Source organism: Martes martes, assembly GCF_963455335.1.
Source record: "Martes martes genome assembly, chromosome: 4".
Classification (NCBI taxonomy): Eukaryota; Metazoa; Chordata; class Mammalia; order Carnivora; family Mustelidae; genus Martes; species Martes martes.
The window spans coordinates 156,126,720-156,151,587 of NC_137891.1; the positions used below are offsets into that span (position 1 = coordinate 156,126,720).

Consider the following 24,868-nt stretch of genomic DNA (forward strand, 5'->3'; position numbering starts at 1 on the left):
TGTAAATCAGAATAATGAGGGAGGTTGTCTAAGTACTGAGGCAGCACTCGGATAGAGGCTGCGAGGATCGGGGTGGTGTATTTGAAAAGTGCTTGGATAGTTTCAGTGCTTGCGGTGTGGATTAGACGTGATCCTCCGTAGAGCAACACGGCCATTACCCTGGTCTGGGCCTTGAAGGGAGGACAAACACGCCCCCCCCCCCCCGCCCCCGAGATTGCCAGATTAACCGAGGCGGTCGGTTTTGGAGATGGACGCCCTGGGCCCTCCGACCCCAACCGTTGGCAGCATGCAGGGGTATCCGGTCTTCGGTGCCCGAGCCCGCCCATAGGGAGGGAAAGTGCTGAGTCACTCTGGTGGGGCGCGTTGGCTCGGGGCGGGGCTCGGACCAGATCCCCCTCCTCTCTCCTCCTCCTGCACCCCCGGCCCGCTCTGACTCTCGCGAGAGCCCTACAGGTTATAAAGGCAGCGCCCCGCGCACGTCTCACGCGTTTTCTTCCTGCTTGTCTTCGGCGTTTTTGTTCGTAGAGCGGGTGAGAAACTTTCCCCATACGGCGGTCGTCGTCTTTTCTTCATTGTTCTGGGGTCCCACCCTCCCACCCTGCTCACCTTGGGTGCTGTGACGGGGGAGGTGGCTGGGCGAGGTCTGACGCTGGAGAGTGGTTAGGCGGTACGCGCACCCTCCCGGGGGCCTCCCCTACGGATGCGGGGACCTGTTCAAACTCTTAGGCTAACGTCGGCTCGAGTTTCCTCCTCCTCCGGCAACCCGAGCACAGGGCGCTTGCTTATTGGTTTGGCGTGGCGGCCGGGCAGACTCGTGGTAGTGGTGGGCTCTCCTCAGTTAATCTTCCGGGTCGATTCGGGAAGCTTCTAGAATGGACCTGGAAACTGACCTGAGGATCTCCGCCCGTCGTGTGGTAGAGGTGAAGGCTGTTGCTGGTCTGGACCTGTGGCTAGATGAAGAGTTTCAGATGCTGTATCCTTTTCTGGCTTTATTTTTTTTGTGTTTGCGGAATAGGGATTGTGGTGATTCGAAATTCGTCTGTGAAGACTGCGGCTTTTTTTTTTTTTTTTGCTGGTGCTTTCCTTAGTGTTACGGTGGGGTTGATAAATGGGAGCGACAGGAGGGAACCTGAAGTCGGTTTTGGGGGGGGGGGTGGCTTTCGCCATGAAAGTTCATGGGTTGGTCCACCGAGGCCCACACGGCTTGAGGTCCAACGGCCTTTATCCCGCGGAGTCGGACTTAAGTGGACGTGGGGACCACCTCGAAAAGCAGTTTTGGACTGCAAGGTGGTTTATGATAGGGTCACACTCTATGTATTTGTTCACCAAATTGCAGCTTGATGTATTAGTGTTTTTGGTCTGTTAAAGGTGTTAAGCATTAGAAAGTTTGCAATAATCGATGAGCACGACGATTTTTTTGGTTGTAGTATTATGTACCAAAGAATTTCGGAACATGGAAGATTAGTTTCTTGGGTCTTCAAACTGATGGATTAGTGGTTTAGATCTTAACTCCCTGTCTTTATGTTGACTTGGGTGAATCCAGTGTAGCATTGCTTTTTAGTAGTACATATCTTAGTTTTTTTTACCCCCGCTTACAGTAAGGATTTTTTTTTTTTTTTTGAAGTAATCTCTAAACCCAACCTGGGGCTGGGGCGACCCTGAGATCGAGTCACGTGTTCCACCAGCTGAGCCAGCCAGGCTCCCCAACAATAAATAGACTTCTTGTTCTATTTACTGTTGATCCAGAATCCTGGCAGAAACCCGTTTTGAAAGTACTGCTAGGGCTTAAACACAACCGCTAAGGTTTTGTAATTGAGCAGATGCCAGAATCCTGGTTTTGTGTCTGGAAAAGTTGGATGGGCTTTAGGGTGGTTTGGTCTCTGGCAGATGGACCTGGGGAAAGATCAAGTGTGTTTCCTGAACTATGAAGGCAGATGAAGGTGCACTCTAGGGAAAGGGCAACATGACCACTTTAGAAATCAGACGTTCTGTTCGTGGCAATGTTCGTTTGGGCTCAGCTCCGGTTTGAGGCTAAATCTTCCTCTGTGCTGCTTTTTGTGTATGAAAATAGAGGAAAATGCTTTTTCATAGATGATAGCAAAGAAAAAGTAATAGAGGTTACTTTGTTTTAAAAAGTTGCTGCTTTACAATTAAAACAAAAGGTAATATTCAGGGATACATTTTTTATTTTGAGAGAGTGACCCTGAGAATGAAGGGAAGAGGGGAGGAATGGGGGAGTGGAAGAGAGAATCACAACTGTAATCTCAGACGTGAGATTACTAACCCAGCCCAAATCAAGAGTCAGGGATGCTCGGGTGCCTGGGTGGCTCAGGTCATGGTCTCAGGGTCCTGGGATTGCTCAGCAGGGAGCCTACTTCCCCTGCGCCTCTGCCTACTTGCGATCTCTGTTGAATAAATAAAATCTGAAAAAAAAAAAAAAAATCAAGGGTGCTGAAAAGCCTGAGCCATCCACATGCTCCTGTAGTGTCTGATTTTTGTTTCAGAAGTTGGAAAGTTCAGTTTATGCCTCATACCCATATAAAAATTAATGTGTATACTAAGGTCACTGGACAATTTTTTTTTTTTTATCATTCTGCAGCTCTTTCTCTAAGTAGAAGGGTGTTACCTAGAAGAATAAGTAAGGCTTGTTTCCAATTCACTTCGTCTTTTATATTTTCCAGCCAATAGCAAGATGTCTTCAGGAAATGCCAAAATTGGGCATCCTGCCCCCAACTTCAAAGCCACTGCTGTTATGCCAGATGGCCAGTTCAAAGACCTCAGCCTATCTGACTACAAAGGTAAGAGTAGTAACAACAGGTTCATAAAAATGGAATTCTTTTACGATCTAGGATGGCTCATTAGATTTCGGTATCTGTTAGACTTGATTGTAAAATGATTTATGTATCCTAGGTCACAGTCTTAGGGTAGGAGGCTGTTGCCTTCCTGATGAAGTAGTGATTACCAACTGTGATCACTGATAGATATTCTAGAGTCAGACAGCTTATGGAAAAAGCCCATGTTTCATTATGCCTGGATATACTACCTTAATTATTTCTTAGAACTCCTTAATTATATTATTGTTTTAGGGGATATTCTCATTATGTCATTGAAAGCTCAAGTCTTTGAAGCTTAAATTGTTCAAGTTTATCTATGTCAGAGCTGCTGTATCATTAGGCAGAGGTTTAGGCACATTCCCTTGACTGTTAGCCCCAGGAGAAGAGTTGATGTTGCATTTGGGACAGTGCTGTTTCCTGTGATTGTTTCATGCAGACACTTGGCCACCTCTGATGAGAGTATTCCTTTATTTATTTATTTATTTATTTTTAAACTTGCAGTCCTGGAACAACAGGGGTTTTTTGGGGTAGTTGGTACATGGAGATTCCTTGAAGTGCAAACCTGAAACTCGTGTAAAGTGTACCTTTTTTACTGGCGCAGTAATTAGTTCCTGGACTCAGCTTTTGGGTAGAACATGTGACTGAGGTTTCCTAACACATCACACTTGTTTGGAATGAGAAGCAGTTAAGAGGGGCCCTGTGGAGGGAAGCTCTTGGCAAACAAGGTAAGTAGCACCACAGGGAGGTGACCCTGGCCCAAGGGTAGAGGCACGAGGTTTAGAAGGAGCTGCTCTTTGTCCTCCAGGGCTTGACCTGCTGAGGCTTCATGGTGCTTGTTAGGTAAAGCCCTGGAGAGGTTTAGATGAGTGAGTTGCTAGTGATTTTGATTTTCAGAGTAAATGTCAAAAGGAGCAGCTTATCTTCTGACTTTCAGACATTGCTGCTACCTGGAAACTAGTGAATATTTGGAACTCTTTCAATAACTCAACCTGTTAGTTGGGTGAGTGGCTGCTTGGCTGGTTGAAGATCTACTTCCACTGGTAATCTGAGTGACTTCAGCAAAATTTAGACTAGAGATCCTGTTATACCTTACTAGGACTTTGGAAGCTTTTGCCTCAAGAAATTTTTCTTGTCCTGTTAGGCTTGTTAGGAACAGGTTTATGGTGATTTAGATGATTTAAACCTTGTGTCCAGTTATTGTGGACATTGTGGTTCATTGTGGAAGAAGTGCCAAAAGCCCTGGTTTCCTCTTTTTTGGTCTCTTTAATGACTTGCAGCACAGAATCCCGCAATTGAGTTCTTTCTGTGCATTCATTGTATGCACTGGCATTTACTAGTAGGTAATTTCATCCTAGGTTTTGCTTTCCTTTATTGGAGAACTTGGTGTTTGCTAATTTTAACTATCTAGAGATCAAAATCATACTGAACAGTGTTCATCTTACAATTGGCAGCTAATGGGGAGGCATGAAAATAAAGCTTAGAACTGAATGTAAGTCTTTTCATGCAGGCTTTCCTACCACAAGAAGTTCTAGAAGTAGCTGCTAGGAAACATCTGTGTTGAGTCTAGGCATTTGGCAGTTTGTCTACCATCGGCTTAAAAAGACTTTTTCATAGGAGAAGGTCTTTTTTTTTTTTTTTTTTTAAATTTTTCCTGTGATGAGAACTTTGTTTAAAGATTTTATTTATTTGAGAGAGAGAGGGAGAAAGACTCCCCACTGAGGAGGGAGCCCGATTTGGGATAGATCCCAGGACCTTGGGATCATGATCTGAGCTGAAGGCAGAAACTTAACTTACTGAGCCACCCAGGCAACCCTGTCTTCAGTTGTTTTTGTTTTTGTTTTTGTTTTTTTTTAAGATCTTAAGTTTTTAATTTTTAAAAAATATTTTATTATTTGACAGAGATCACAGGTAGACAGAGTAGCAGGCAGAGAGAAGGGGGGAAGCAGATTCCCCACTGAGCAGCGGGCCCGATGTGGGGCTCGATCCCAGGACCCCGAGACCATGACCCGAGCTGAAGGCAGAGGCTCAACCCACTGAGCTACCCGGGCGCCCCTTTTTAAATTTTTAGTTTTTATTTATTTTTAAAAAGATTTTATTTATATATTTGACAGAGATCACAAGTGGGGGGGGGTGTTGAAGCAAGCTCCCTGCTGAGTGGAGAGCCCGATGCAGGGCTGGATCCCAGGACCCTGAGATCATGACCTGAGCCGAAGGCAGAGGCTTAACCCACTGAGCCACCTAGGCGCCCCAAAAGATTTAAGAGCAAGAGTATGCTTGCCTGTGGGAGGGAGGGAGGGAAAGAATCTCGTGGATCCTCTACTGTGGGTTGAGTCCACCTTGAAATCATGACCTGACCTGAAATCCAAGAGTTGGGTGCTCAACACACTGAGCCATCAGGGTGCTTCAAGATTTTAAGTAATTTTTTTTTTTTTAAAGATTTTTATTTTACAGAGATCACAAGTAGAGAGGCAGGCAGAGAGGGAGGGGAAAGCAGGCTCCCTGCTGAGCAGAGAGCCCCATGTGGGACTTGATCCCAGGACTCTGGGATCATGACCTGAGCGAAGGCAGAGGCTTTAACCCACTGAGCCACCCAGGTGCCCCGAGATTTTAAGTAATTTCTAAACCCAGCGTGGGGCTCAAACTCAGAACTACAAAATCAAGAGTTACCAGGGGCATATCGGTTAAGCATGACTCTTGATTTCAGATCAGGTTGTGATCGCAGGATTGTGAGATGGAGCCCCATGTTGGGCTCTGTGCTGGGTGTGGAGTCTGGTTAAGATAGTGTCTCCTCTTCCTCTGCTTCCCACTCCCTCCCCCCCACAGCCATGCACTCCACCTGGTGCCCCTTGGTTTTTATTCTTTGTAAAGCAAGGAAGTGTGTTTGTTTCAAAGGCAAACTTTATGGTTCTTTCCTTCCCCCTAGGAAAATACGTCGTGTTCTTCTTTTACCCTCTTGACTTCACCTTTGTGTGTCCCACGGAGATCATTGCTTTCAGTGACAGGGCAGAAGAATTTAAGAAACTCAACTGTCAAGTGATTGGTGCTTCTGTGGATTCTCATTTCTGTCACCTGGCATGGTAAATTTCTTGGTCGATTTTGCCTGTGAACTTTGAACTAAGTAGCAGCTGGAACTGGGTGGGGGGCTTTGACAGTAGACTTGGCTGAAGTATTGTCTTCTGGCTTCTGATGGAAGGGATTGCAAAGGCTCTGACTTCCTCTTTTTGCTCTCTTACTACTTGGCAGCAGAGGAGCCGCAGCTTGGGTTGCAGTTGAGTGTACTCTGGTGACCTTAACTATCTTCAGGCACTCAATTTCCTCGGGAAAAGTTTTGGTCTTTGGGGGAAATAAGATTAGGAATCCTAAAAGAGGGAAGGAATAGATAGACAACAAAAAACTACACAAGAGTTTGAGTTAATGTGATTGTATATGTACTTTTTGCTTTTAGGATCAACACACCCAAGAAACAAGGAGGACTGGGACCCATGAACATTCCCTTGGTATCAGACCCCAAGCGTACCATTGCTCAGGACTATGGAGTCTTAAAGGCTGATGAAGGCATCTCATTCAGGTATATGCCTGCCAGGGGCTGACATTTCATCAAAACTACCTGATTGATTTGAGGGATTTTTGGAAAAAGGTAGGGCCCTGATCTATAGACTCCGTTCTCTTTTCATTGTTGTGTGTGTGGTGACTTTTTTTTTTTTTTTTAAGATTTTATTTGTTTGACAGGGATAGAGCCAGAGAATACAAAGTGTTGGGGGAATGGGAGAGGGAGAGGCAGGCTCCCCATGGAACAGGGAGCCCGATGGGGGCTTGATCCCAGGACCCTGGGATTATGACCTGAGCTGAAGGCAGACACTTAAACCAGACTGAGCCACCCAGGCACCCTGTTTATTTTTTAAAGACTTTATTTTTAATTTCTCTCTATACCTTATGTGGGCTTGAACTCAAAACCCTGAGATAAGAGTTGCACATTTCACTGACAGAGCTAGTGGGCCACCCTATCACTGTATACAATAAAGCATACAGGATGATAATATTTCATTCTTCTTTCCTTCTTTTCTCTCTTTCTCCTTCCCTGTCTCCCTCCCTCCCTCCACACCCAATGTGGGACTCTAACCCACAACTCCCAAGATCCAAGAGTCATAACCTTCTGACTGAGCCCCCCAGGTACTCCTTGTTTCATTCTTTATATAGGAAGACAAAGTCAGTGCAAGTCTGGGAGGCCAGCACATTTTCATTCCCACTGCATCTCTGTTCTAACAAAGTAGTTTCTAAACCTGTACTGCATGTCTCTCAAACCTTCAATCTCTTTTTCCTAGGGGCCTCTTTATCATTGATGATAAAGGCATCCTTAGGCAGATCACTGTAAATGACCTACCTGTTGGCCGTTCTGTGGATGAGACTCTGCGACTGGTTCAGGCCTTCCAGTTTACTGACAAGCATGGGGAAGGTAAGCCAATCTACCTGGTGACTTTGACAACAGAATTGTGGTAGGATAGGAAAGATGGCAGGAACAATGTCTACGAAATGAAAGCATGTCTACAAGAAATAAACTGTAGTGGGTTGTAGGGTGAGGTAATGGAAAAGCCCGGGGAGGAAACTACATAAAGGCTTTTTGTTCCAGCTGTATTGTCCCTGCTTCTGCCCTGCTCATTTAGATTCACTGCTGTAGCTTTTAACTTATTAAAGGAGTGTAGGAAGATCCTCATAGATGCGTATAAAGGCAAATCAAAAGATGGGAGAATTTCATAGAGAGATAGGGCATGCCATTCTTGACTAGTGTTTATTGGGAGAAGAGCTTTAATCCCTGTGATCCATATTCATTTTATTAGTTTTTTATTTAAGATTTATTTGACAGATAGTGAGAGACCACGTGAATGGGGAGGCAAGGGAGAAGCTGGCAGGTTCCCTGCCAAGCTGGGAGCCAGACGACTTGGGGCTTGATTTAGCAGGACGCTGGGACCATGACAGCAGACAGACAATGGATGGAGCCACCCAGGTGCCTGTAGGGTTTTTGTTTTTGTTTTTTTAAGATTTTACTTATATTTTAAGCCTTTTTTTTTTTTTTTTTAAAGATTTTATTTATTTATTTGACAGACAGAGATCACAAGTAGGCAGAGAGGCAGGCAGAGAGAGAGGAGGAAGCAGGCTCCCCGCCGAGCAGGGAGCCTGATGCGGGGCTCGATCCCAGGACCCTGAGATCATGACCCGAGCCGAAGGCAGAGGCTTAACCCACTGAGCCACCCAGGCGCCCCAAGCCTTTTTTTTTTTTTTGGAAATTTATTTCATAGAGATCAGAAGTAGGCAGAGAGGCAGGCAGAGAGGGAAGCAGACTTTCTGCTGAGCAGAGAGCCTAATGGGACTCCATTTCAGGACCCTGAGATCATGACCCAAGCCAAAGGCAGAGGCCTAACCCACTGAGCCATCCAGGTGCCCCTTTTATTTATTTATTTGACAGGAACATAAGCAGGTGAGTAGAAGAGGGAGAGGAGCAGGCTTCCTTCTGAGCAGGGAGCCTGACACGGGGCTCAAGCCCAGGACCCCAGGATCATGACCTGAGCTGAAGGCCACCATTTAATGTCTGAACCACCCAGGCGCCCCCCACCTCCCTTTTTAAAGATAACCTATGACTAGTTTTGAATTTTGGAAAATAAAAGGACTAAGATAACTTGCCCAAAGACTAGACAGATTCAGCTGTAATACATTTATATTTTAAAAAAAATTTTTTTTAAAGATTGATTTATTTGAGACAGAGCATGTGAGGGAGGGGGAGGGGTAAAGAGAGAGAAAAGCAGACTGTGCGCTGCGCAGGGAGCCCCTGAGATCATGACCTGAGCTGAAGGCAAAAGCTAAACCAACTGAGCCACCCAGGCCACCCCTGTTTTTATCTTCTTAAATTACATTGTATTGTAGTGTGGTACTTAAAATCTGGAAATAACCAAATCATGTTAAGTGTTTATGTAAAATTTTTTTGAGGAGAGGTTAGGGCTAGGATGTTTTGAGATGAAATATCTAGGTTCTTTAGGTGTTTGAGGATAAAAGATCATGTTTCTTTTATAAATTAGTTCTTCTAAAATCAACACATTACCAAGCAGATTGAACTTGGGAGTTTTTATCTAGCATTTGTTAGAGTGTAGGCCTTCTTTTTCTTACTCTGCAGCACTAGTATTTTCCTCATATTTTCATTGTTTTGTAATAAAGTACTGAACTACTTGATCCCAGCTTTTGAGTAAGTAAGGCTGTATGTAGCTTTTTGACCCCCTCTCCCCGTTGGTATATAGTTGTTGCTGGACTGAGACAACCTTACCCTAACTAAGACTTAGTTTAGTTTTTAAGGATTTAAGTGATGAGGCTGTAAGTGCTGGGTAAGTGGGGGAATGGGGATCTTGAACCCCATAACCTCCCAAGCTCGGTGCAATTGGGGACAAAATAGTTGTGATCAAGTGCTACTGAGGTAAGATGAAGTATGTAGATGTACTTGGATGAATTTGCCTTACTGCATCTCATTTTCTTTCTGTAGGTGATAAATCGTTCAGACTAGTTTTCTAAGGCCCATGTCCTCTCTCATATTAGGATACAGAACATGGAAGTTGTTAAGAGTCTGAATTAGTGGTGTCTGCTTGGGGGACCTGAAGGTGGTGGTTTTGCTAGAGTTGGAGGCTAATAGGGATTAGTGAGCGACATCCGAAGGCACCCTTTGTAGAAGGGAGTGTGGGCTTTACCTTAGCGCATTGAAGGAGCAGGTGGTTCCTGACACTGCCCCCTGGTGGGGGATGAGATTCAGCACAAAGAAGGAATTAGGGAATGGCAAAGACCTTTCGTAGCACCTGCGTGTAGCCTAGACTCTTGAATCCACTTTCATAACTCTGAAGCTTGCTTCTTCAGACTCTTGGTCTCTTCAGCTTCCCATCCCACTAGAACAGGCACAGCTTTGTGTGCAGCCTTTATGGTTTATATGAAGGTTAATGCTTGAGAGCCTATGAATACCAGGCAGGCCGAAGTACTTTTTAAAAAAAATTTTACATATTTGACAGGGAGATAGTACAAGTAGGCAGAGCAGCAGGGAAAGGGAGAAGCAGGCCCTCTGCTGAACATGGAGCCCAATGCGGGGCTCGATCCCAGGACCCTGGGATGATCTGAGCCAAAGGCAGATGATTGACTGAGCCACCCAGGCACCCCTCTGAAGTACTTTGCATATATTATTTATTCTACATGCCAATTTTTATTGAGGTATAATTAACCTACAACATCAGTTTTTAGGTGTACAATGTAATTAATTTTTTAAAAAAATTTTATTTATTTGACGGGGGGAGAGAGAGAGCATGAGAAGCGGGGAGGGTCAGAGGGAGAAGCAGACTCCCACTGAGCCAGGAGCTGGGTGCGTGCTCGATTTTGGGACTCCAGGATCATGACCTGAGCTGAAGGCAGTGTCTTAACCAACTGAGCCACCCAGGTGCCCCCATAATGATTCAGTTTCATTTGTGTATTTGTATTTCCTACATTTCCTATTTGCTTTCCAAGTTTTTATTTAGATACCAGATAGAGTAATAATTAGTTTCAGGTGTAGGATACTAGTGGTCCTCACAAGTGATCTCTTTAACACCCATCAACCATTTAACCCATGCCACCCCCCCGCCCCCGGAACCCTCAGTTTGTTCCATATAATGAAGAGCCTACATTTGATTTTGAGGACGCATACACTAATACTCAAACATAGCACTAACTCAGTAAATGTTGAAACTGGGATGCAGATTCATAACCATCTTTTTTTAAGGTAATGTTGAAAAAATTGTTTAGGCCTTTCTGTGTTGGAAGTTCTCATACTGAGGTTACTGTGAGTGATGCCATTTTCTCCTTGGAGAGTCATGGTACTACAGTTGTATTTGAAAGCTGATTATGTGGGACTCAACTATTTTTTCTGGCCTCCATATTGATTGTGAAAAAACCCACTGCTGCTGGGTATGAGTGAAACATCCAAGTGTGGGTCTTCTCTGTTTCGTCACTGATAACTGGCACATAAACTAATTTTAATTGTTTTAACTGATAACTTTTGTTTTTTAAAATTTTGTTAAAGAGCCCTGGTGGAGGGGAGGGGGCAAAGGGAGAGGGATAAGCAGACTCCCCACTGAGTAGGGAGCCCTTAAAAGCTAGGCTCAATTCCTGGACTCAATGACCTGAGCTGGAGGCAGCCACTTAACCAGTTGAGCCACCCAGGTGCCCCATGAAGTTGTTTTTTTTTTTTTTTTTAGATTTATTATTTATAAGTAAATAAAGAGGAAGTGGGGTGGGGAGGGTGGGGATGGAGGTAGGATAGAGGGAGCTAGAATCTCAAGGAGACCACTGCTGGGGGTGGGGGGTGGGGGGTGGGCATCCCAGGACACATGAGATCATGACCGGAGCTGAAACCAAGAGCTGGCTGCTCAACTGAATGAGCCATGCAGGCGCCCTTGAGTTAATTTTTGTATGTGGTGTGAAGTAGGGGTCCACCTTCATTCTTTTGCTTGTGGAAATCTAGCTGGTCCTAGCAACATTTGTTGAAGAGCATTCAAGTGTTTTTTTTTCCCCCTAATTTAATTTTTAATTTTTTATTAACATACAATGTATTATTAGCCCCAGGGATACAGGTCTGTGAATCGCCAGGTTTACACACTTCACAGCACTCAACCGTAGCACATACCCTCCCCAATGTCTATAACCCAACCACCCTTCCCTTACTCCCTCCTCCCAGCAACCCTCAGTTTGTTTTGTGAGATTAAGAGTCTCTTGGGGCAACTGGGGATGGCTCAGTGGGTTAAGGCCTCAGCCTTTGGCTTGGATCACGATCTCAGGGTCTTGGGGTCGAGCCCCGCATCGGGCTCTCTGCTCAGTGGAGAGCCTGCTTTTCTGCCTACTTGTGATCTCTGTCAAATAAATACATTTAAAAAAGAAATCTTAAAAACAAAAAAAAATAGTGTCTCACAGTTTGTCTCCCTCCCGATCCATCTTGTTTCATTTTTTATTCCCTACCCTGTCAAACCCCCACTTGACCTCTCAAATTCTTGATATCAGGGGATCATATAATTGTCTTTCTCTGATTGATTTATTTCGCTCAGCATAATGACCCTCTAGTTCCATCCACGTCGTTGCAAATGGCAAGATTTCCTTTCTTTTGATGGCTGCATAGTATTCCATTGTGTGTGTGTGTGTGTGTGTGTGTGCGCGCGCGCGCGCGCATGTGTGTGTATATATATACACACACACACCACATCATCTTTATCCATTCATCTGTTGATGGATAGGTTCTTAATATAGTTTGGCTATTGTGGACATTGCTGCTCTAAACATTCAGGTGCATGTGCCCCTTTGGATCACATTTGTATCTTTGGGTAAATAGTAGTGTGATTGCTGGGTTGCAGGGTAGCTCTGTTTTCAACTTTTTGAGGAACCTCCATGCTGTTTTCTAGAGTGGTTGCATCAGCTTGCATTCGCATTGAAGGTTTTTTAAAAATGTGTGTGAAGCATACATGAAACTAAGCAGGAAATATAAATGGCCTATTCACCCATTGTCTACCGTTTATTTTTCTTTTAAAGAGTTTATTTTTTTGATGGAGACACAGCAAGAGAGGAAGAACATAAGCAGGAGGAGAGGGAGAAGCAGGCTCAATCCAAGGATCCTGGGATCATGACCTGAGCCAAAGACAGACGCTTAACGACTGAGCCACCTAGGCACCCCACTGACAAATCTTACATTGTTTTGTCATGCATACTTCAGACATTATTTCTAGAACAAGGCATAAAATTGAAGCTGTTACTTTTCTTTAAATTTCTGGTGCTACATGAATAAATTCAGGTGTAATAGTATTAGGGCTGTGGTGAGGATTAAATTACATGTTTATAGTTAGCTTTGCACTGAAAGGCTGGAATGATTTCAGACTGTAGCATAGGCTTCCTGGCAGCCTAGCCTCTTAAGGTATCAGATTTGGTATTGAGCCATTTGTCTCCATTCGTTCGTGGGAGGAAGGTGGAGTTCATGATTGAGCAGGTTATTAATAATACTTATCTCTTGCAGTGTGCCCAGCTGGCTGGAAGCCTGGCAGTGATACCATCAAGCCTGATGTCCAGAAGAGCAAAGAGTATTTCTCTAAGCAGAAGTGAGCGCCGGGCCATTTTAGGGCTGGGCTGCAGTGGGTGGCCATGAAAACAAAATCTCTTTTGTACTATTGTTATGCTTAAAACACAAGACTTTAGACTTTGTGCAGATGTGGTATGGATCGGGACAGGCCTTTCCTGAAGGGGTTGGGGGACCAGCCTTTCTTCCTCTGGAGAGAATGGCCTGAACTGTTACAGGGCAGGCCAACTGTGATGTACAGTAGTAGGGCAACACTTCTGATTTTCTGTTGTTTCTATTAAACTTGAACTGAGACCGTGTTTGATTCTTCATGGGGGGGTGCTATTAACTTTTGATTTGGAGAGGAATTTATGCTCTGCTTTCCCTTTTTTTTTTTAAATATTTTATTTATTTGTCAGAGAGAAATCACAACTAGGCAAAGAGACAGGCAGAGAGAGAGGAGGAAGCAGGCTCCCTGCGGAGCAGAGAGCCTGATGCGGGGCTCGATCCCAGGACCCTGAGATCATGACCTGAGCCGAAGGCAGAGACTTTAATCCACTGAGCCACCCAGGCGCCCCTCTGCTTTCCCTTTTTTAGGAGAAAATGAGGGTGAGAGCTTCAGAATCAAAATGATGAGGGGGGAGGGGGAAATGCAGGTAGACACAGGAAATGGAACTGAACTCAGGTGGTGGTAATATTTTCACTGTATTTGGGGGAAGAAAGCAAGACCTGCAGTCATGTTGGCTAAAGCATTGCAATATGTGTTATGGATTAAGGCATACATTACAGGCTTTAGATAGGCCCCAGAGAGATTATTTGGGACATTTTACCTTATACTACTGGGAGTGCTGTATGAGAACTGAAGCTTGGCCTCTTAATGATGAATGTCTGGTACTGGGTTTATGAAAGATAGAAGTAGAGGCTTTGAAGCTAAAAGGGGGAGGGGAAACAAAGATCCCTAGTGTTTATAGGGTAAAGTTTTCTGTATCAAAAGCACAGTGCTGGGATACCTGGGTCACTCAGGTGTGTCTCAGAGGCTCTGGTCATGGTACCAGGGTCTTGGGATCGAGTCCCATGTCAGGCTCCTTGCTCATGGTGTGTGCGCTTGCTTGCTCTCTTTAAAAAAAACAACAAAAAACCAAACCCACAGTGCTGAGCACTTAAGTTGCTTTGGATCCTAGCTTTGATTTGAAGGTAGTCCTTTTTTGGCCCTCATTATCCTGAGGGAGGGAGGGATGTTTGGGGAGAAGGTGGGTGCCTTCTGAGCCCTTGCGGCTAAGGAAGAGAACTGAGTCTGTTGTGTATTCTGAACTCTACTAGAAACCTGTCAGCTACTTCAGCCTATTCCCACTCCTCCAAGTAAGACCTCTTAGTAAGCAGCCAGTACAACATTGCCTGGGCAAAGACTGCGGACACTTTTTTTTAAAGGAAAAAAATTTTTAAAAGATTTACTTGACAGAGCCGGAGAGGGAGAAGCAGGCTTCCTGCTCATGTGGGACTGGATCCCAGGACCCTGGATCCTGACCTGAGCCAAGGGCAGATGCTTAGACTTAGCCACCCAGGCGCCCCTTGACACCACTTTAATAAGCCAGGCATTGTTTCAGAAGTGCTTTACATGTATTTATTTATTACCCACAATAAGCCTATGAGGCAGATGCCCTTAGTGGATGATAGCCATTTAGAAAGCCATTTTTAAGAAGATTCCAGCACAAGCAGGGGAAGGGGCAGAGAGGGAGAAGCTGTCTCCCTGAGGAGCAGGGAACCGAATGTGGGGCTTGATCCCAGGACCCCAAGATTGTGACCTAAGGTGAGGGCAGACATTTTAACATACTGAGCCACCCAGGTGCCTCAAGATTCATAACAAGTAGCATTTTGGAGCACTGTAGAGAAATGCTAACAGGAATAATCCCATATTCCAAGCCAGGTGGGAATTTTGGATCTGCTTTGATTTGTTCCGACTAAATTCTGAGCCTTATCTTCATTGAAGATCTAATTCTTCTACCAAGAATATACCCAAAATAAAACCTTGCCTTGCCAAAAAGCAAAACAAGTCCCAGCAAGTACCACTTATAAATAGGGATCTCAGGGGAGGGAGGATGTCAAGGGCCAGGGGATGCGGGTGGTGAGACACTGGGGCTGAGCCAGCCCCGGGTTCTGCTGGGATTCTGGGGTTTTTTGGGTCTGAGTACTGTGAAAGGTAGTTCAGCAGGCCTAGAGCTAGGAATCTCTGAGGGCTGGGCCAAGCCCAAGAAGGCTAAACGTTGGGCAGGTGGAGTGGAAAAGTAAGCCTTCTGCTCTTCTGAGTAACGCTCCTGTGGTGTCACAGCATCTCGGTATGTCCAGTCACGCCAATGGAAATTAAACCCTTCAAGCAAGGTGATTCGGTCAGCTCTTTTAGGTACACAGTCCAGGGGCTTTGTGGGTTGCAGATCTGGCACCTCTATTCCTGGCAGGAGCACCACTCCTCTGATGGCAAACCAGCCCCCGTATCGGGGGTGTATGCACACACCTGATATGTGCTGGAAGAGGGTTAAAAAAAAAAAAAGGTCATGGAGGTCACTAAGTCCAACTACCATCATTGCAGACTAGGCTTGTTCAATTCTCAAAGGACACTGATTCCACATTGAACCCCTCTTACAGCTGGGCTCCCCCATTTCCTGTCCTGGACAACCCTTTTCGTGACCTTACTCTGGCCATGAGGAAGGCCTGTTCCTTAAACTGAGCCACCTCCATTAGCTTCCCAGTCTCACCACTGGTCTCCTAATCACTGCCCTAACCCTTCCATCCTGTAACCAGATTTTAAGAACAGCCTAGGTTCTCTGAGCTGATGTGTTCCAGGTAGGCTCCAGAAAGCATGTGGTGTCGGGCTCCTGACTGACCTGACATCCTGACACCAATACCTGACATCTTTCTCTGGTACTGTGTCTACCAAATCCCTTACCCGGGAGAGAGGGAGGAATGTTAGAGTTGGTATCTTGAGGGGCCTTCACTATTTTCTCCCAGTCCCTACTCATTCATACTTGCCCTCTGACCTTGTCCCCCCAGGGGTCAGCCTCCACATCCTTTCGTTGGTAGTAGTAAGCAGCCCCTGCCACATGGGCTGCAGTCTGGGCCAGAATCTTGGGGCGCCGATTGGGGTGTACCTCATAGTCAGCAATGACTTCGATTTGCAGCTCTGGGAGGTTCTGGGATAGAGATGGAAGCTCATTTCAGCATGAAAAGAATCATGACTTTGCCCCAGAAAGCTCTTACTTGTGTTAAGGTCCTGTCCTCAGAAATCATTTGAAATGAAAGCATGACCTTAAACTTGGGGGGTGGGTGCAGGGGTCCACAAATGATCTGTCCAGGAGGGTCCACATTTGAAAGGAAATAAAGTCTTACTCAGAAGCTTCTATGATGAGGGGCTGGAGCGCCTAGGTGGTGCAGTTGGTTGAGTGTCATATTCTCAGTTTCAGCTCAGATCTCTGAGGGTCAGGAGACAGCCCTCTGTGTCAGGGTCCACCCTCAGCACAGAGTCCGCTTCAGATGCTCTTTCCCTCTGCCCCTTCCCCCTGCACTCTCTCTAAATCTTTAAACAAAAATTTATTAATGAGGAGTGACTCGTCTCTGCCTTCCAGAGTCCCAGTGTGGATGAAGACTTGGCCCAGATTCAGGGAGATCCAATGTATGTATTTTATGTGCACGTGTGTGGTGGGGAAATACTTCCGGTTTAGGGCAAAGGGGTGACAGATGCTTGGCAGATGCTGGGCTTATTCCTATTTCATTGGGAGGCCAAGAGAAGTCTGGTTTGAGGTTCATATAATCAATTGCCCATCTGAGTAGGGTGAATGAGACTGATTCCAGACCTGGGGATTGCTAGAAGTAGGTGGCTGAAACAGGGGTAAGAAAGCAGAATGGGGAGAGATCATAATGTCAGGGATGGTTTTAGGATATCCTTCTATCTGGGAAGTGGCTCTTGGGTCTATGTAGGTCTAGTCCCGCAGTGAGCTTAGAGGAGCTGGAAGCAGCTACAGGTTTGGAAGCTGGGGGAATTTAAGAGCCTTGCTCACCTCTTTAACTTGGCCCAAGTGGTAGGCCACACATTGGTCCACAGGGTCAGTCAGTCGTTGGAGGTGGCAGCTCTGCAGGAATGGTTTCAGGGCCCGGTCAAACATGGCAGGTGTGCTGAGTACTAGGAAGGCCAGGGTAGGTCCTGGCAGGGTTAGATGGAAGGTTGGAGGCAGGAGTGCATTGTACCATGCCACCTGGAACAGAGAGAAAATTCAGGCCACACAGGAGGGGCAATTTAGGCCTCGCTAGGCCCCCATTCAAGGCCTTATACATCTTGCTTCAGTCTCCATTTCATTCATTTAGTCAATGGATTTGTACTAATCCTGCGTGATGTATATTTATAGGGGGACTTCTCCATGGGGGAATATGATAAGGAATTTGGAATACAGAGGCAGAACATTCATGAACTAAGAACCAAAAGAAATTATACTGCAATTAGTGCAATGAACAGGACCAGATGAGGGTCCTGTTAAATTAGAAAAGGCTTCTTGGAAGCTGTTTTGAAGGGTAGGAAGGAATCTGACAGAATGATGTGGGGAGGGAGAATCCATTATATATTATAAACAGAGGTCACAGCATTAGCAAAGACATGCAAAAAGGGCATATTTGGAAAAAAGCAGATTGTCCAGTTTGATAGAAGTGAAGGGGAGCAAGAAAGGGGTGGAGAGATCAGTAGGCATGAGATTATGACTGGCCTAGAGTACCAATTTAAGGAATATGGGTCTAATTTGGTGACGAGGGGCTCGCCATCAAAGATTTAAGGAGTAAATGGACATGATTAGTTTTGGAGAGATCTGGCTGCAGTGTGGAGGATGGACTGCATGCAGAATGACAGCAAGCAGGTTACTGCAGTAATCCAAGTGAGGAATACTGGCCTGGACCACCAGAGCACAGAGGGGTTGGAAGGAAGGGAATGGATTTGGGAGATTCAGGTGACAGATTCCAAAAGTCTTGGTGTGTGACTGGATGTGGGGGAGGGAAAGGGTAAGAAGTAGGAGCCCAGATGACTGGCTCTGTTCCGTACAGTAATTCCCATTACCCACCCAGGTCTACCTAACCCACCACAGTCATTCTCATTCTCTCCATACCTGCCATCCACCACTACCTCCACACCTTTACTCAAGCTGTTCCTGATATTTGGGATATACATAATCCTCCTTCCTTCTTTTCACATGTAACTCAACTCCATTTTTTCTGGCTAGTCCTTCTTAAGCTAGACCCAACCTACCTCTTCCTCTATATTCTTTTCCAGCACTGCTGTGGGCCACTCAGTGGACGGGGTGGGAGGGGGCTGCTCTTAAGCATCAGGCAAAGGGCTCAGGCTGAGTTGATTTAGCTTTGTACAAGCACACAGCTTAGTACAGGGGGCACTGGATAAGGGGGAAATGGATCCATGTAAACAAGGGTAGGTGGTGGTGCCAGACTTCTGTGTCAGGCAAGTGCACAGTTTATGTATCCAGCCCAGCGCTGGTGATTGGCAACATCATGAATTATTCTTCTGTTGGTGGATGGAACAAACCAGCCGATTGTTTGCTTGTTCAACAACAGGAATGCCCTTTCCTCCTCAGATGGCCTAAATGTTAGCTACGCAAAACTTCCAGGCCTTGCCTTATCCTAATTCCTTCAGGAAGCTTCTAAAGTGATTGGCTCCAGAGATCACTTTTTCCTTTGAATGTGGAGGTGACAGAGCCACAAAATCACTGGATTATGTTTCTCCCATTTATCAGTATGGCATTATATGGGCGTAAAAGGACAAAGGTGCGGCCGTTTCTCTACTTTTTTTAAATGGAGTCACGACTGACACCCTGTCCCGGTAGGTCAGAGGGACATGGGGCCAGGGGAGCTCGGGAAGGACCAAAAGACTCGGGTTCACGCCGGTAGCACCCAGGCCAATCATACACCTCGCCCAGCACCGCAGGAGGGATGAACCAACCTGAAAGGGGTAAACCTCGAAGCCAAAAGGGCACAACGTGTCCTCGATCTTCTGCTTCAGTTCTGCGACCCGCGGCTCCATAGCTCACGCTACGCGCAGAGCTTGCTGGGGAATGGAGTCTTAAGGATAACCTGGTCCGTTAAGTTCAAGGTACCTTGGACTCCATTTCCCAGGAACTACTGGGACCAGCAGCGGGATAGCGTTGACTTGGTGCAATGCATCTTGGGATATGTAGTTCATATGGTGCTTGAGGCCAACAGTTACAGAATCCAAAAGCCTCAGCTTCCCGGCAAGCTTCACGGTGAGGGTTTGAGTGTTCGTGTCGCTTCCAAAACGTAGTTCGGTAGCCTCCATCGCCGGTTGTCTCCGTGAGAGACGAACTCAGTTTCCCAAGTGGCAGTGCGGCTACAAGTCCGGAGTCGCTCTTCCCCGGTCTGTAAGGAGTGTTTGAACGGGGTGGCGCCCTTAGTTGTTGCAGGGTTCGGCGTGGTGACGCCTGTGTCTTGGATCTGGAGTGGTCTCGACCAAGATTCGGCACTCTCAACTCTCACCTGGTATCTGCGTATCAGAGTATCTCGCTTTCCCCCTACTTTCCCCAAGCGCTGTTCCCCTGACTAGTCCCACTTTTGATACCTTTAGTATTACATCTCCGATACCACTCACTGTCTGACGTGTGGCTTTACCCGGCTGTGCTTCGGGTATTCTGAGCTGGGAGAGCAAGGGCAGAAGACGCCAGGACGCAGCCTCGCCAAAGGTTATGAGTAGGAGCCTGAGCTGGTCTGAGCACCTCGACGCACTTCTCAATGCTACTGATGGAAATGTGGCCAGGATTAAGGTGAGGGGGCGCCTAAGGGACCCCATTTGGAGTTTTGGGTTTAGGGACACTCAGAGCTTATTGGCCTGTGCACTTGTTTCTTTTGTAGCAGCGGCTGTATCCTCTTGGAGTCTCCACAGCAGGTAAGTGTTGTCCCTTTGCTACCCTCCAGCCTTTTCTCTTTCCAGGATCTGCCTTTCTCTAGTGCCTGTACCATCCACTATTCCTTCCAGATTCCAACGGTTTTCTTTCCTGAACAGACATCTGTTTTTCTCCCAAAGATAGGCCTCAAAATTGTCCCTTATTTACTCCCTCAACAGGAGACCTGGCTGGGACCTGGATTTCCCCTCATCACTTGCCTCCACAGCCTGGAGTCCAAACTCAACAGCCTTGGGGTCTAGAGACTCTCTTTGTTCCGGAGAGGCTGAGTTGGGCTGAGGCCCATAGAGCAACTTCTCTCCGGGATGAAGTTAGTATCCTGCGATCCCAGCTTCAATCCCAGGCTCAGGTAAAGCATGGACTTCTAGGTTTTATGTGTGGTGTTTGTATGAGATGAGGATATCAGGGATTGGGGAAGCCGTTTACATAGTAGCTCATGTGGTTTTTCTTGCCTGGGTAGGTGACTGAGGCACTAAGGCAGGCTGTGCGGGGGCTGCTGGAAGAGCAGGAGCAGCAAAAGTACCAGATCTGTGCTCTGGAAGGTATCTAGCCAGTTCTTTTTTTCATATGGATAGCTCATTATGTATGCACATGGTTTTGTTACACACCTGTGCACTTACTTGTGTCTTGATTTGCAAGTGGAGTGTCTGGGCTCTTGTACAAAGCTCTCAGAAGGGCTGACACTCAACTCGTCCCACTACAGCTTCACTAAAGTTGCTGCAGGGGGGCCCAGAGCGGAGGGCCCTCCTCCTGGAGCAACGCCTGGAGGGGCTGAGAAGGGAATTACAGGTTCTTCGAAGCCAGGTGCAGGAACAGGCCCAAGCCCAAATACAAACAGGACCACGAAAGTGCACTGCTTCTAGTGGCCTTCGCCAGGAACTGCAGAATGAGTATGTGATGGGCAAGTTCGCTCCTTCAGGCCTCTAACTCCGGGTAGTGTCCTCTGGGCTTGTTGATTGGCTTTAGGATGACTCTGCTGTCATCTGTGCAGGCGGCAACTCCTGTGGGAGGAGTCAGAGATTCTTCGGGAGGAGCTGAAGCTTCTGCGGGACCAGCTGAGTGAGTAAAAGATTGGGGGTAGGTACAAATTCACCTGTTCTCTTTTCTGGAGGGTCTTTTTGCTATCCCAGAAAGTGGCCGTAGCTTTGATTGCTTGAGATGCTCAGAAGTCTGGCCAGGTGTTTTGTCTTGCCTCTGTGGTGTGAGTCTAGTCTCCCCAGTCAGCTTGGAAGTTTCCCAGTAGTTACACCAGAATGCTCCATCTCAGTTTTCAGCACCAGGCTGGGCACAAGGCATGGAGTGGAAGGGAAAGAAGTTGGAGAATAGCTCCCTTACATTTTTCTCTCATCTGAAGGCCAGCACCAGGATCTGCTGCTGAAACAGATGGCTGAGGGGCAGCAAGCTCAGGCCCACAGCTCGAAGGTAGGGCTAGGATTGGACCTATCTCTTCATATTTCCCTGTGGAGGCCCCTTCCTTTCTTCTCTGTCTATTCTGATCTGCAGGCAGGCCAGGGTACTCTTTTCCACCCTTGTCTGTTTCTCTTTTCCCTGTGCTGATTCTATGTATCTCCAAAACTCTTCTTCCCAAGCCCTCTTCTCCAGGTTGAGAAACCGTCATTGCCCACATGAAAGTTCCATGTGTGCTGTATATGCCAGTGGTGGGGAGGGTTATTCCTCCTGGAGAGGGAGAGGTTTGGGCCTACCTGGGTCTGTGGTCTGGCAGATGTTGGAGCAGCTGCAAAGTGGCCAGGAGGGCAAGGGTCATACCCTGGAGGCTGCCAGGACAGAGGCACAGGATGTCCGGCGTGAGCACAACCTCCACAGGTCAGGGGATATGGGTGCTTGTGGAAGTGGAAGGGATTTGTCTCAGAGGCCAGGCATTGGGGACCAACATTCAGCTATTGTAGATTTTTAAAAAGATGTTATTTATTTATTTATTTATTTGAGAGAGAGAGAGAGAGAGAGCATGAGCAGGGGACAGGCAAAGGGAGAGAGAGAATCTCAAGCAGACTCTATGCTGAGTGCAGAGCCCAGTGTGGAGCTCGATCCCACAACCCCAAGATCACGACCCAAGCTGAAATCAAGAGTTAGACGCTCAACGGATTGAGCCATTCAGGCACTCCTCAACTATCCTAGATTTGACATTGGTTGGTGGGGGTGTATGAGTGTCTGGGTTACAGCCCATAAAGATAATACTGGACATTCTTTACTTGATACAGGGTCACTGAGGTATCTTCATATGTTTAGAGGATGAAGAGGGAGGGACTGGAGTTCTGGCCTCAGGATGGAGGACAGTTCTGTGCTGGGAGGATCCCCTTGTCCTACAGTCACCATCTCTGCCTCTGATTCTGTTTCCCTTTCCAGGACTTCCGTTCACATCTTCCAATCTAACCTGCCTGTGGCTGCCACCTTCGCCATGTCTCTTTCTTCATCTCGCTCTGAAGTCAGTCTTCCGGACAGTTACAGTGGCTGGGAACATTTAAGGAAGCTAGGTGGAGGTAAGGGCAGGGATCCTAGGTGTGGGTGAGCCTGAATCTGAAGGTTCATGGGTGTCTGCTGCCTAATTTTTTGGGACTGGGTAGAATGGAGTCTCTGCCTCTTTTTTTGTGAACCCATCATCCTCTGTTATTACTTATCCCAAGTTAAGCCTGTATGTTCCTCCTCATCAGGCGGGCACAGGGCCTAGTTCTGTGTGTATTATAGTGCTCGCTGATGGCTTGTTTTCTCTTCCTTTTCTCTCTTAGACCTCCAGAGGAGCACACTTTCTAAACTGGAGCCCAGCAGCTTACAGCTCTAGGCCCAGAGCCTTGAGCAGGAGAACCTCTTCTTTAAGGGCCTCACAATGTTCCTGAGTGACCTGTAAGGACTTGTATGAGTAGTTTTGCTCACTTTTCCTTTCCAAGGCCCTGTTTCTGGCCCCATCTACCTCTCCTCTCTTGATCTAGCTGGTATCTGCCCTCCTTACTGGGGCTTGTCACTGCCTGCCCATCCTTGCCCACCAGCTGTAATAAAATGTTTTAACCCTCCCTGGTATCTTCTGTGAATCAGCACCTACATGGGATACTGTACCTTTTCTTCCTCCTGTTACTTGACTGCTTCCTGACCCCTCTCTCTGAAATCCAAGTTCATAGATATATATAGCTATACCTTCTGAGTTCAAGCTCTGCACTCAGTGGAACTTGGAAGGAAATGGGAGCTCCCGTTCTGGTGGGTAGAAGGAGGTAGGACAGTGCTCTGGGGCAGTATTGCTGTGAGGATGCAGAGGAGAGCGAGGCATTCAGGTAGGCCCTGGACCTGAGTAGTAGGAGGCTTCCTCTTCTCATCTCCAGGTTCTGCCTCGTAAGGCTTACTTCAGTCCCACCACACCTCCTCAACTTCAGCAGCCCAACCCAGCTTACATTTCTGTAGCAGTTTCCTGTCTCTTTTCTTCCAGTTTCTACCTCTAATCCAGTGGCTTTTAGAATTATTTGGCTCAGTGGGTTAAGCCTCTGCCTTCAGTTCAGGTCGTGATCTCAGGGTCCTGGGATCAAGTCCCGTCGGACTCTCTGCACAGCGGGGAGCCTGCTTCCTCCTCTCTCTCTGCCTGCCTCTCTGCCTACTTGTGATCTCTCTCCCTGTTGAATAAATAAATAAAATCTTAAAAAAAAAAGAATTATTTGGCTGTGACCTCCACTAAGAAATACAGTTTACATTGTAGTAAATATATACACGTATATCATTTAACAAGTATGTACATGTATATTTACCAAATGAAAGAAATTTCATGATTTATTTTTTAAAAAGATTTTATTTATTTATTTGAGAGAGAGAGAGAGTGTGGGTGAGCACAGAGGGAGAGGGAGAAGAAGACCCCCTGCTGAGCAGGGGGCCCGACTTGGGACTCAACCCCAGGACTCCGAGATCATGACCCAAGCAGAAAACAGATGCTTAACTGATTGAACCACTCATGTGTGACCAAATTTCGTGATATAATACTCATTGAATCACTAGGAGTGATGTACTCTGATATTTCCTATTATATTAAAAAACTAGGCCTTGTGGTTATTGGTTCTAATCCTTTCACCACTGTGTTGCTTCCTGGGAAGTATATCTTTCTATGTAGGCTAAGGGCAGCTTTACTTTCACCTTACCTGGATTTTGTATTCTGGACAATGCAGTCTAAAATTTCCTTAGAAGCAGCAGCATCTCACTAAGTTCTCATGAGGTCTCTTCCACTGCTAAATATAGACAAAGGATAATGCCATTTATCCACCGAGTGGATATTTATTTATTTATTTATTTATTTATTTTTTTAAAAGATTTTATTTATTTATTTGTCAGAGAGAGTGAGCACAGGCAGACAGAGAGGCAGGCAGAGGCAGAGGGAGAAGCAGGCTCCCCGCTGAGCAAGGAGCCCGATGCGGGACTCGATCCCAGGACGCCGGGATCATGACCTGAGCCGAAGGCAGCCGCCCAACCAACTGAGCCACCCAGGCGTCCCCGAGTGGATATTTATTGAGCATAATACATACCAGCCCTGGTGTGTATTTGCCCTCAGCTAAGAAATGCAGTGGGCTCATGAGGGTCCTAGCTCTTAGCTCCATTTAGCTGGGAAGAGGAGACAATTATCTGAAATAAAAGCGTAATAAAAGGCTGAAATGAGTAGGTAGGAGCTACTTCCTCTTATGGGGTTTATTTAAGGCCTTGGCCTAACTAGTAGACAGGTCACGAAGAGTGGACCTTTGATACCTGAATAGCTCTAGGGCATTCCTTGGTTCTTTCTTAGTATTAAGGAGATTGCTGAGGGGCACCTGGGTGGTTCAGGGGGTTAGGCTTCCAAATCTTGATTTCCGCTCAGGTCATGATCTCAAGGTTTTGGGATTATTATATGTGCTGCCGAAGCGAGCACTCAAGGTTTTGGGATTAAGGGGGGAGTCTGCTTGAGATTTTCTCCCTCCCCCTACCCAACTCTCTCTCTCAAATAAATACATAAATCTTAAAAGAAAAAA

At 46.4% G+C, this 24,868-nt stretch overlaps 3 protein-coding genes across 5 annotated transcripts; 2 read left to right on the forward strand and 1 right to left on the reverse strand.

Moving 5' to 3' along the window:
• The first annotated feature begins 204 nt into the window (after positions 1-204).
• On the forward strand, positions 205-13,239 carry PRDX1 (peroxiredoxin 1). Its single transcript, XM_080802419.1, has 6 exons — positions 205-530; positions 2,682-2,798; positions 5,758-5,911; positions 6,280-6,402; positions 7,157-7,287; positions 12,886-13,239. Exons 2-6 carry the CDS (start codon positions 2,693-2,695, stop codon positions 12,969-12,971), a joined length of 600 nt encoding a protein of 199 aa, XP_080658545.1. The 5' UTR covers positions 205-530; positions 2,682-2,692; the 3' UTR covers positions 12,972-13,239.
• A 1,286-nt stretch (positions 13,240-14,525) lies between these two features.
• On the reverse strand, positions 14,526-19,011 carry MMACHC (metabolism of cobalamin associated C). Of its 3 annotated transcripts, none has more exons than XM_080802421.1 (4): positions 18,908-19,011; positions 16,974-17,168; positions 16,068-16,109; positions 14,526-15,443 (listed from the first exon to the last, which is right to left on the reverse strand). In XM_080802421.1, exons 1-4 carry the CDS (start codon positions 18,986-18,988, stop codon positions 15,024-15,026), a joined length of 738 nt encoding a protein of 245 aa, XP_080658547.1. In that variant the 5' UTR covers positions 18,989-19,011; the 3' UTR covers positions 14,526-15,023. The 3 variants fall into 3 exon arrangements, with proteins under 3 accessions (XP_080658547.1, XP_080658546.1, XP_080658548.1); XM_080802420.1 differs by having other exon boundaries at positions 15,957-16,109; XM_080802422.1 differs by lacking the exon at positions 16,068-16,109.
• A 279-nt stretch (positions 19,012-19,290) lies between these two features.
• On the forward strand, positions 19,291-23,518 carry CCDC163 (CCDC163 homolog). The gene is made up of 10 exons (XM_080802315.1): positions 19,291-19,742; positions 19,831-19,864; positions 20,042-20,229; positions 20,341-20,422; positions 20,584-20,770; positions 20,872-20,939; positions 21,235-21,302; positions 21,604-21,704; positions 22,245-22,378; positions 22,625-23,518. The coding sequence occupies exons 1-10, from the start codon at positions 19,665-19,667 to the stop codon at positions 22,675-22,677; spliced, it is 993 nt and encodes a 330-aa protein (XP_080658441.1). The 5' UTR covers positions 19,291-19,664; the 3' UTR covers positions 22,678-23,518.
• Positions 23,519-24,868: the final 1,350 nt, after the last annotated feature.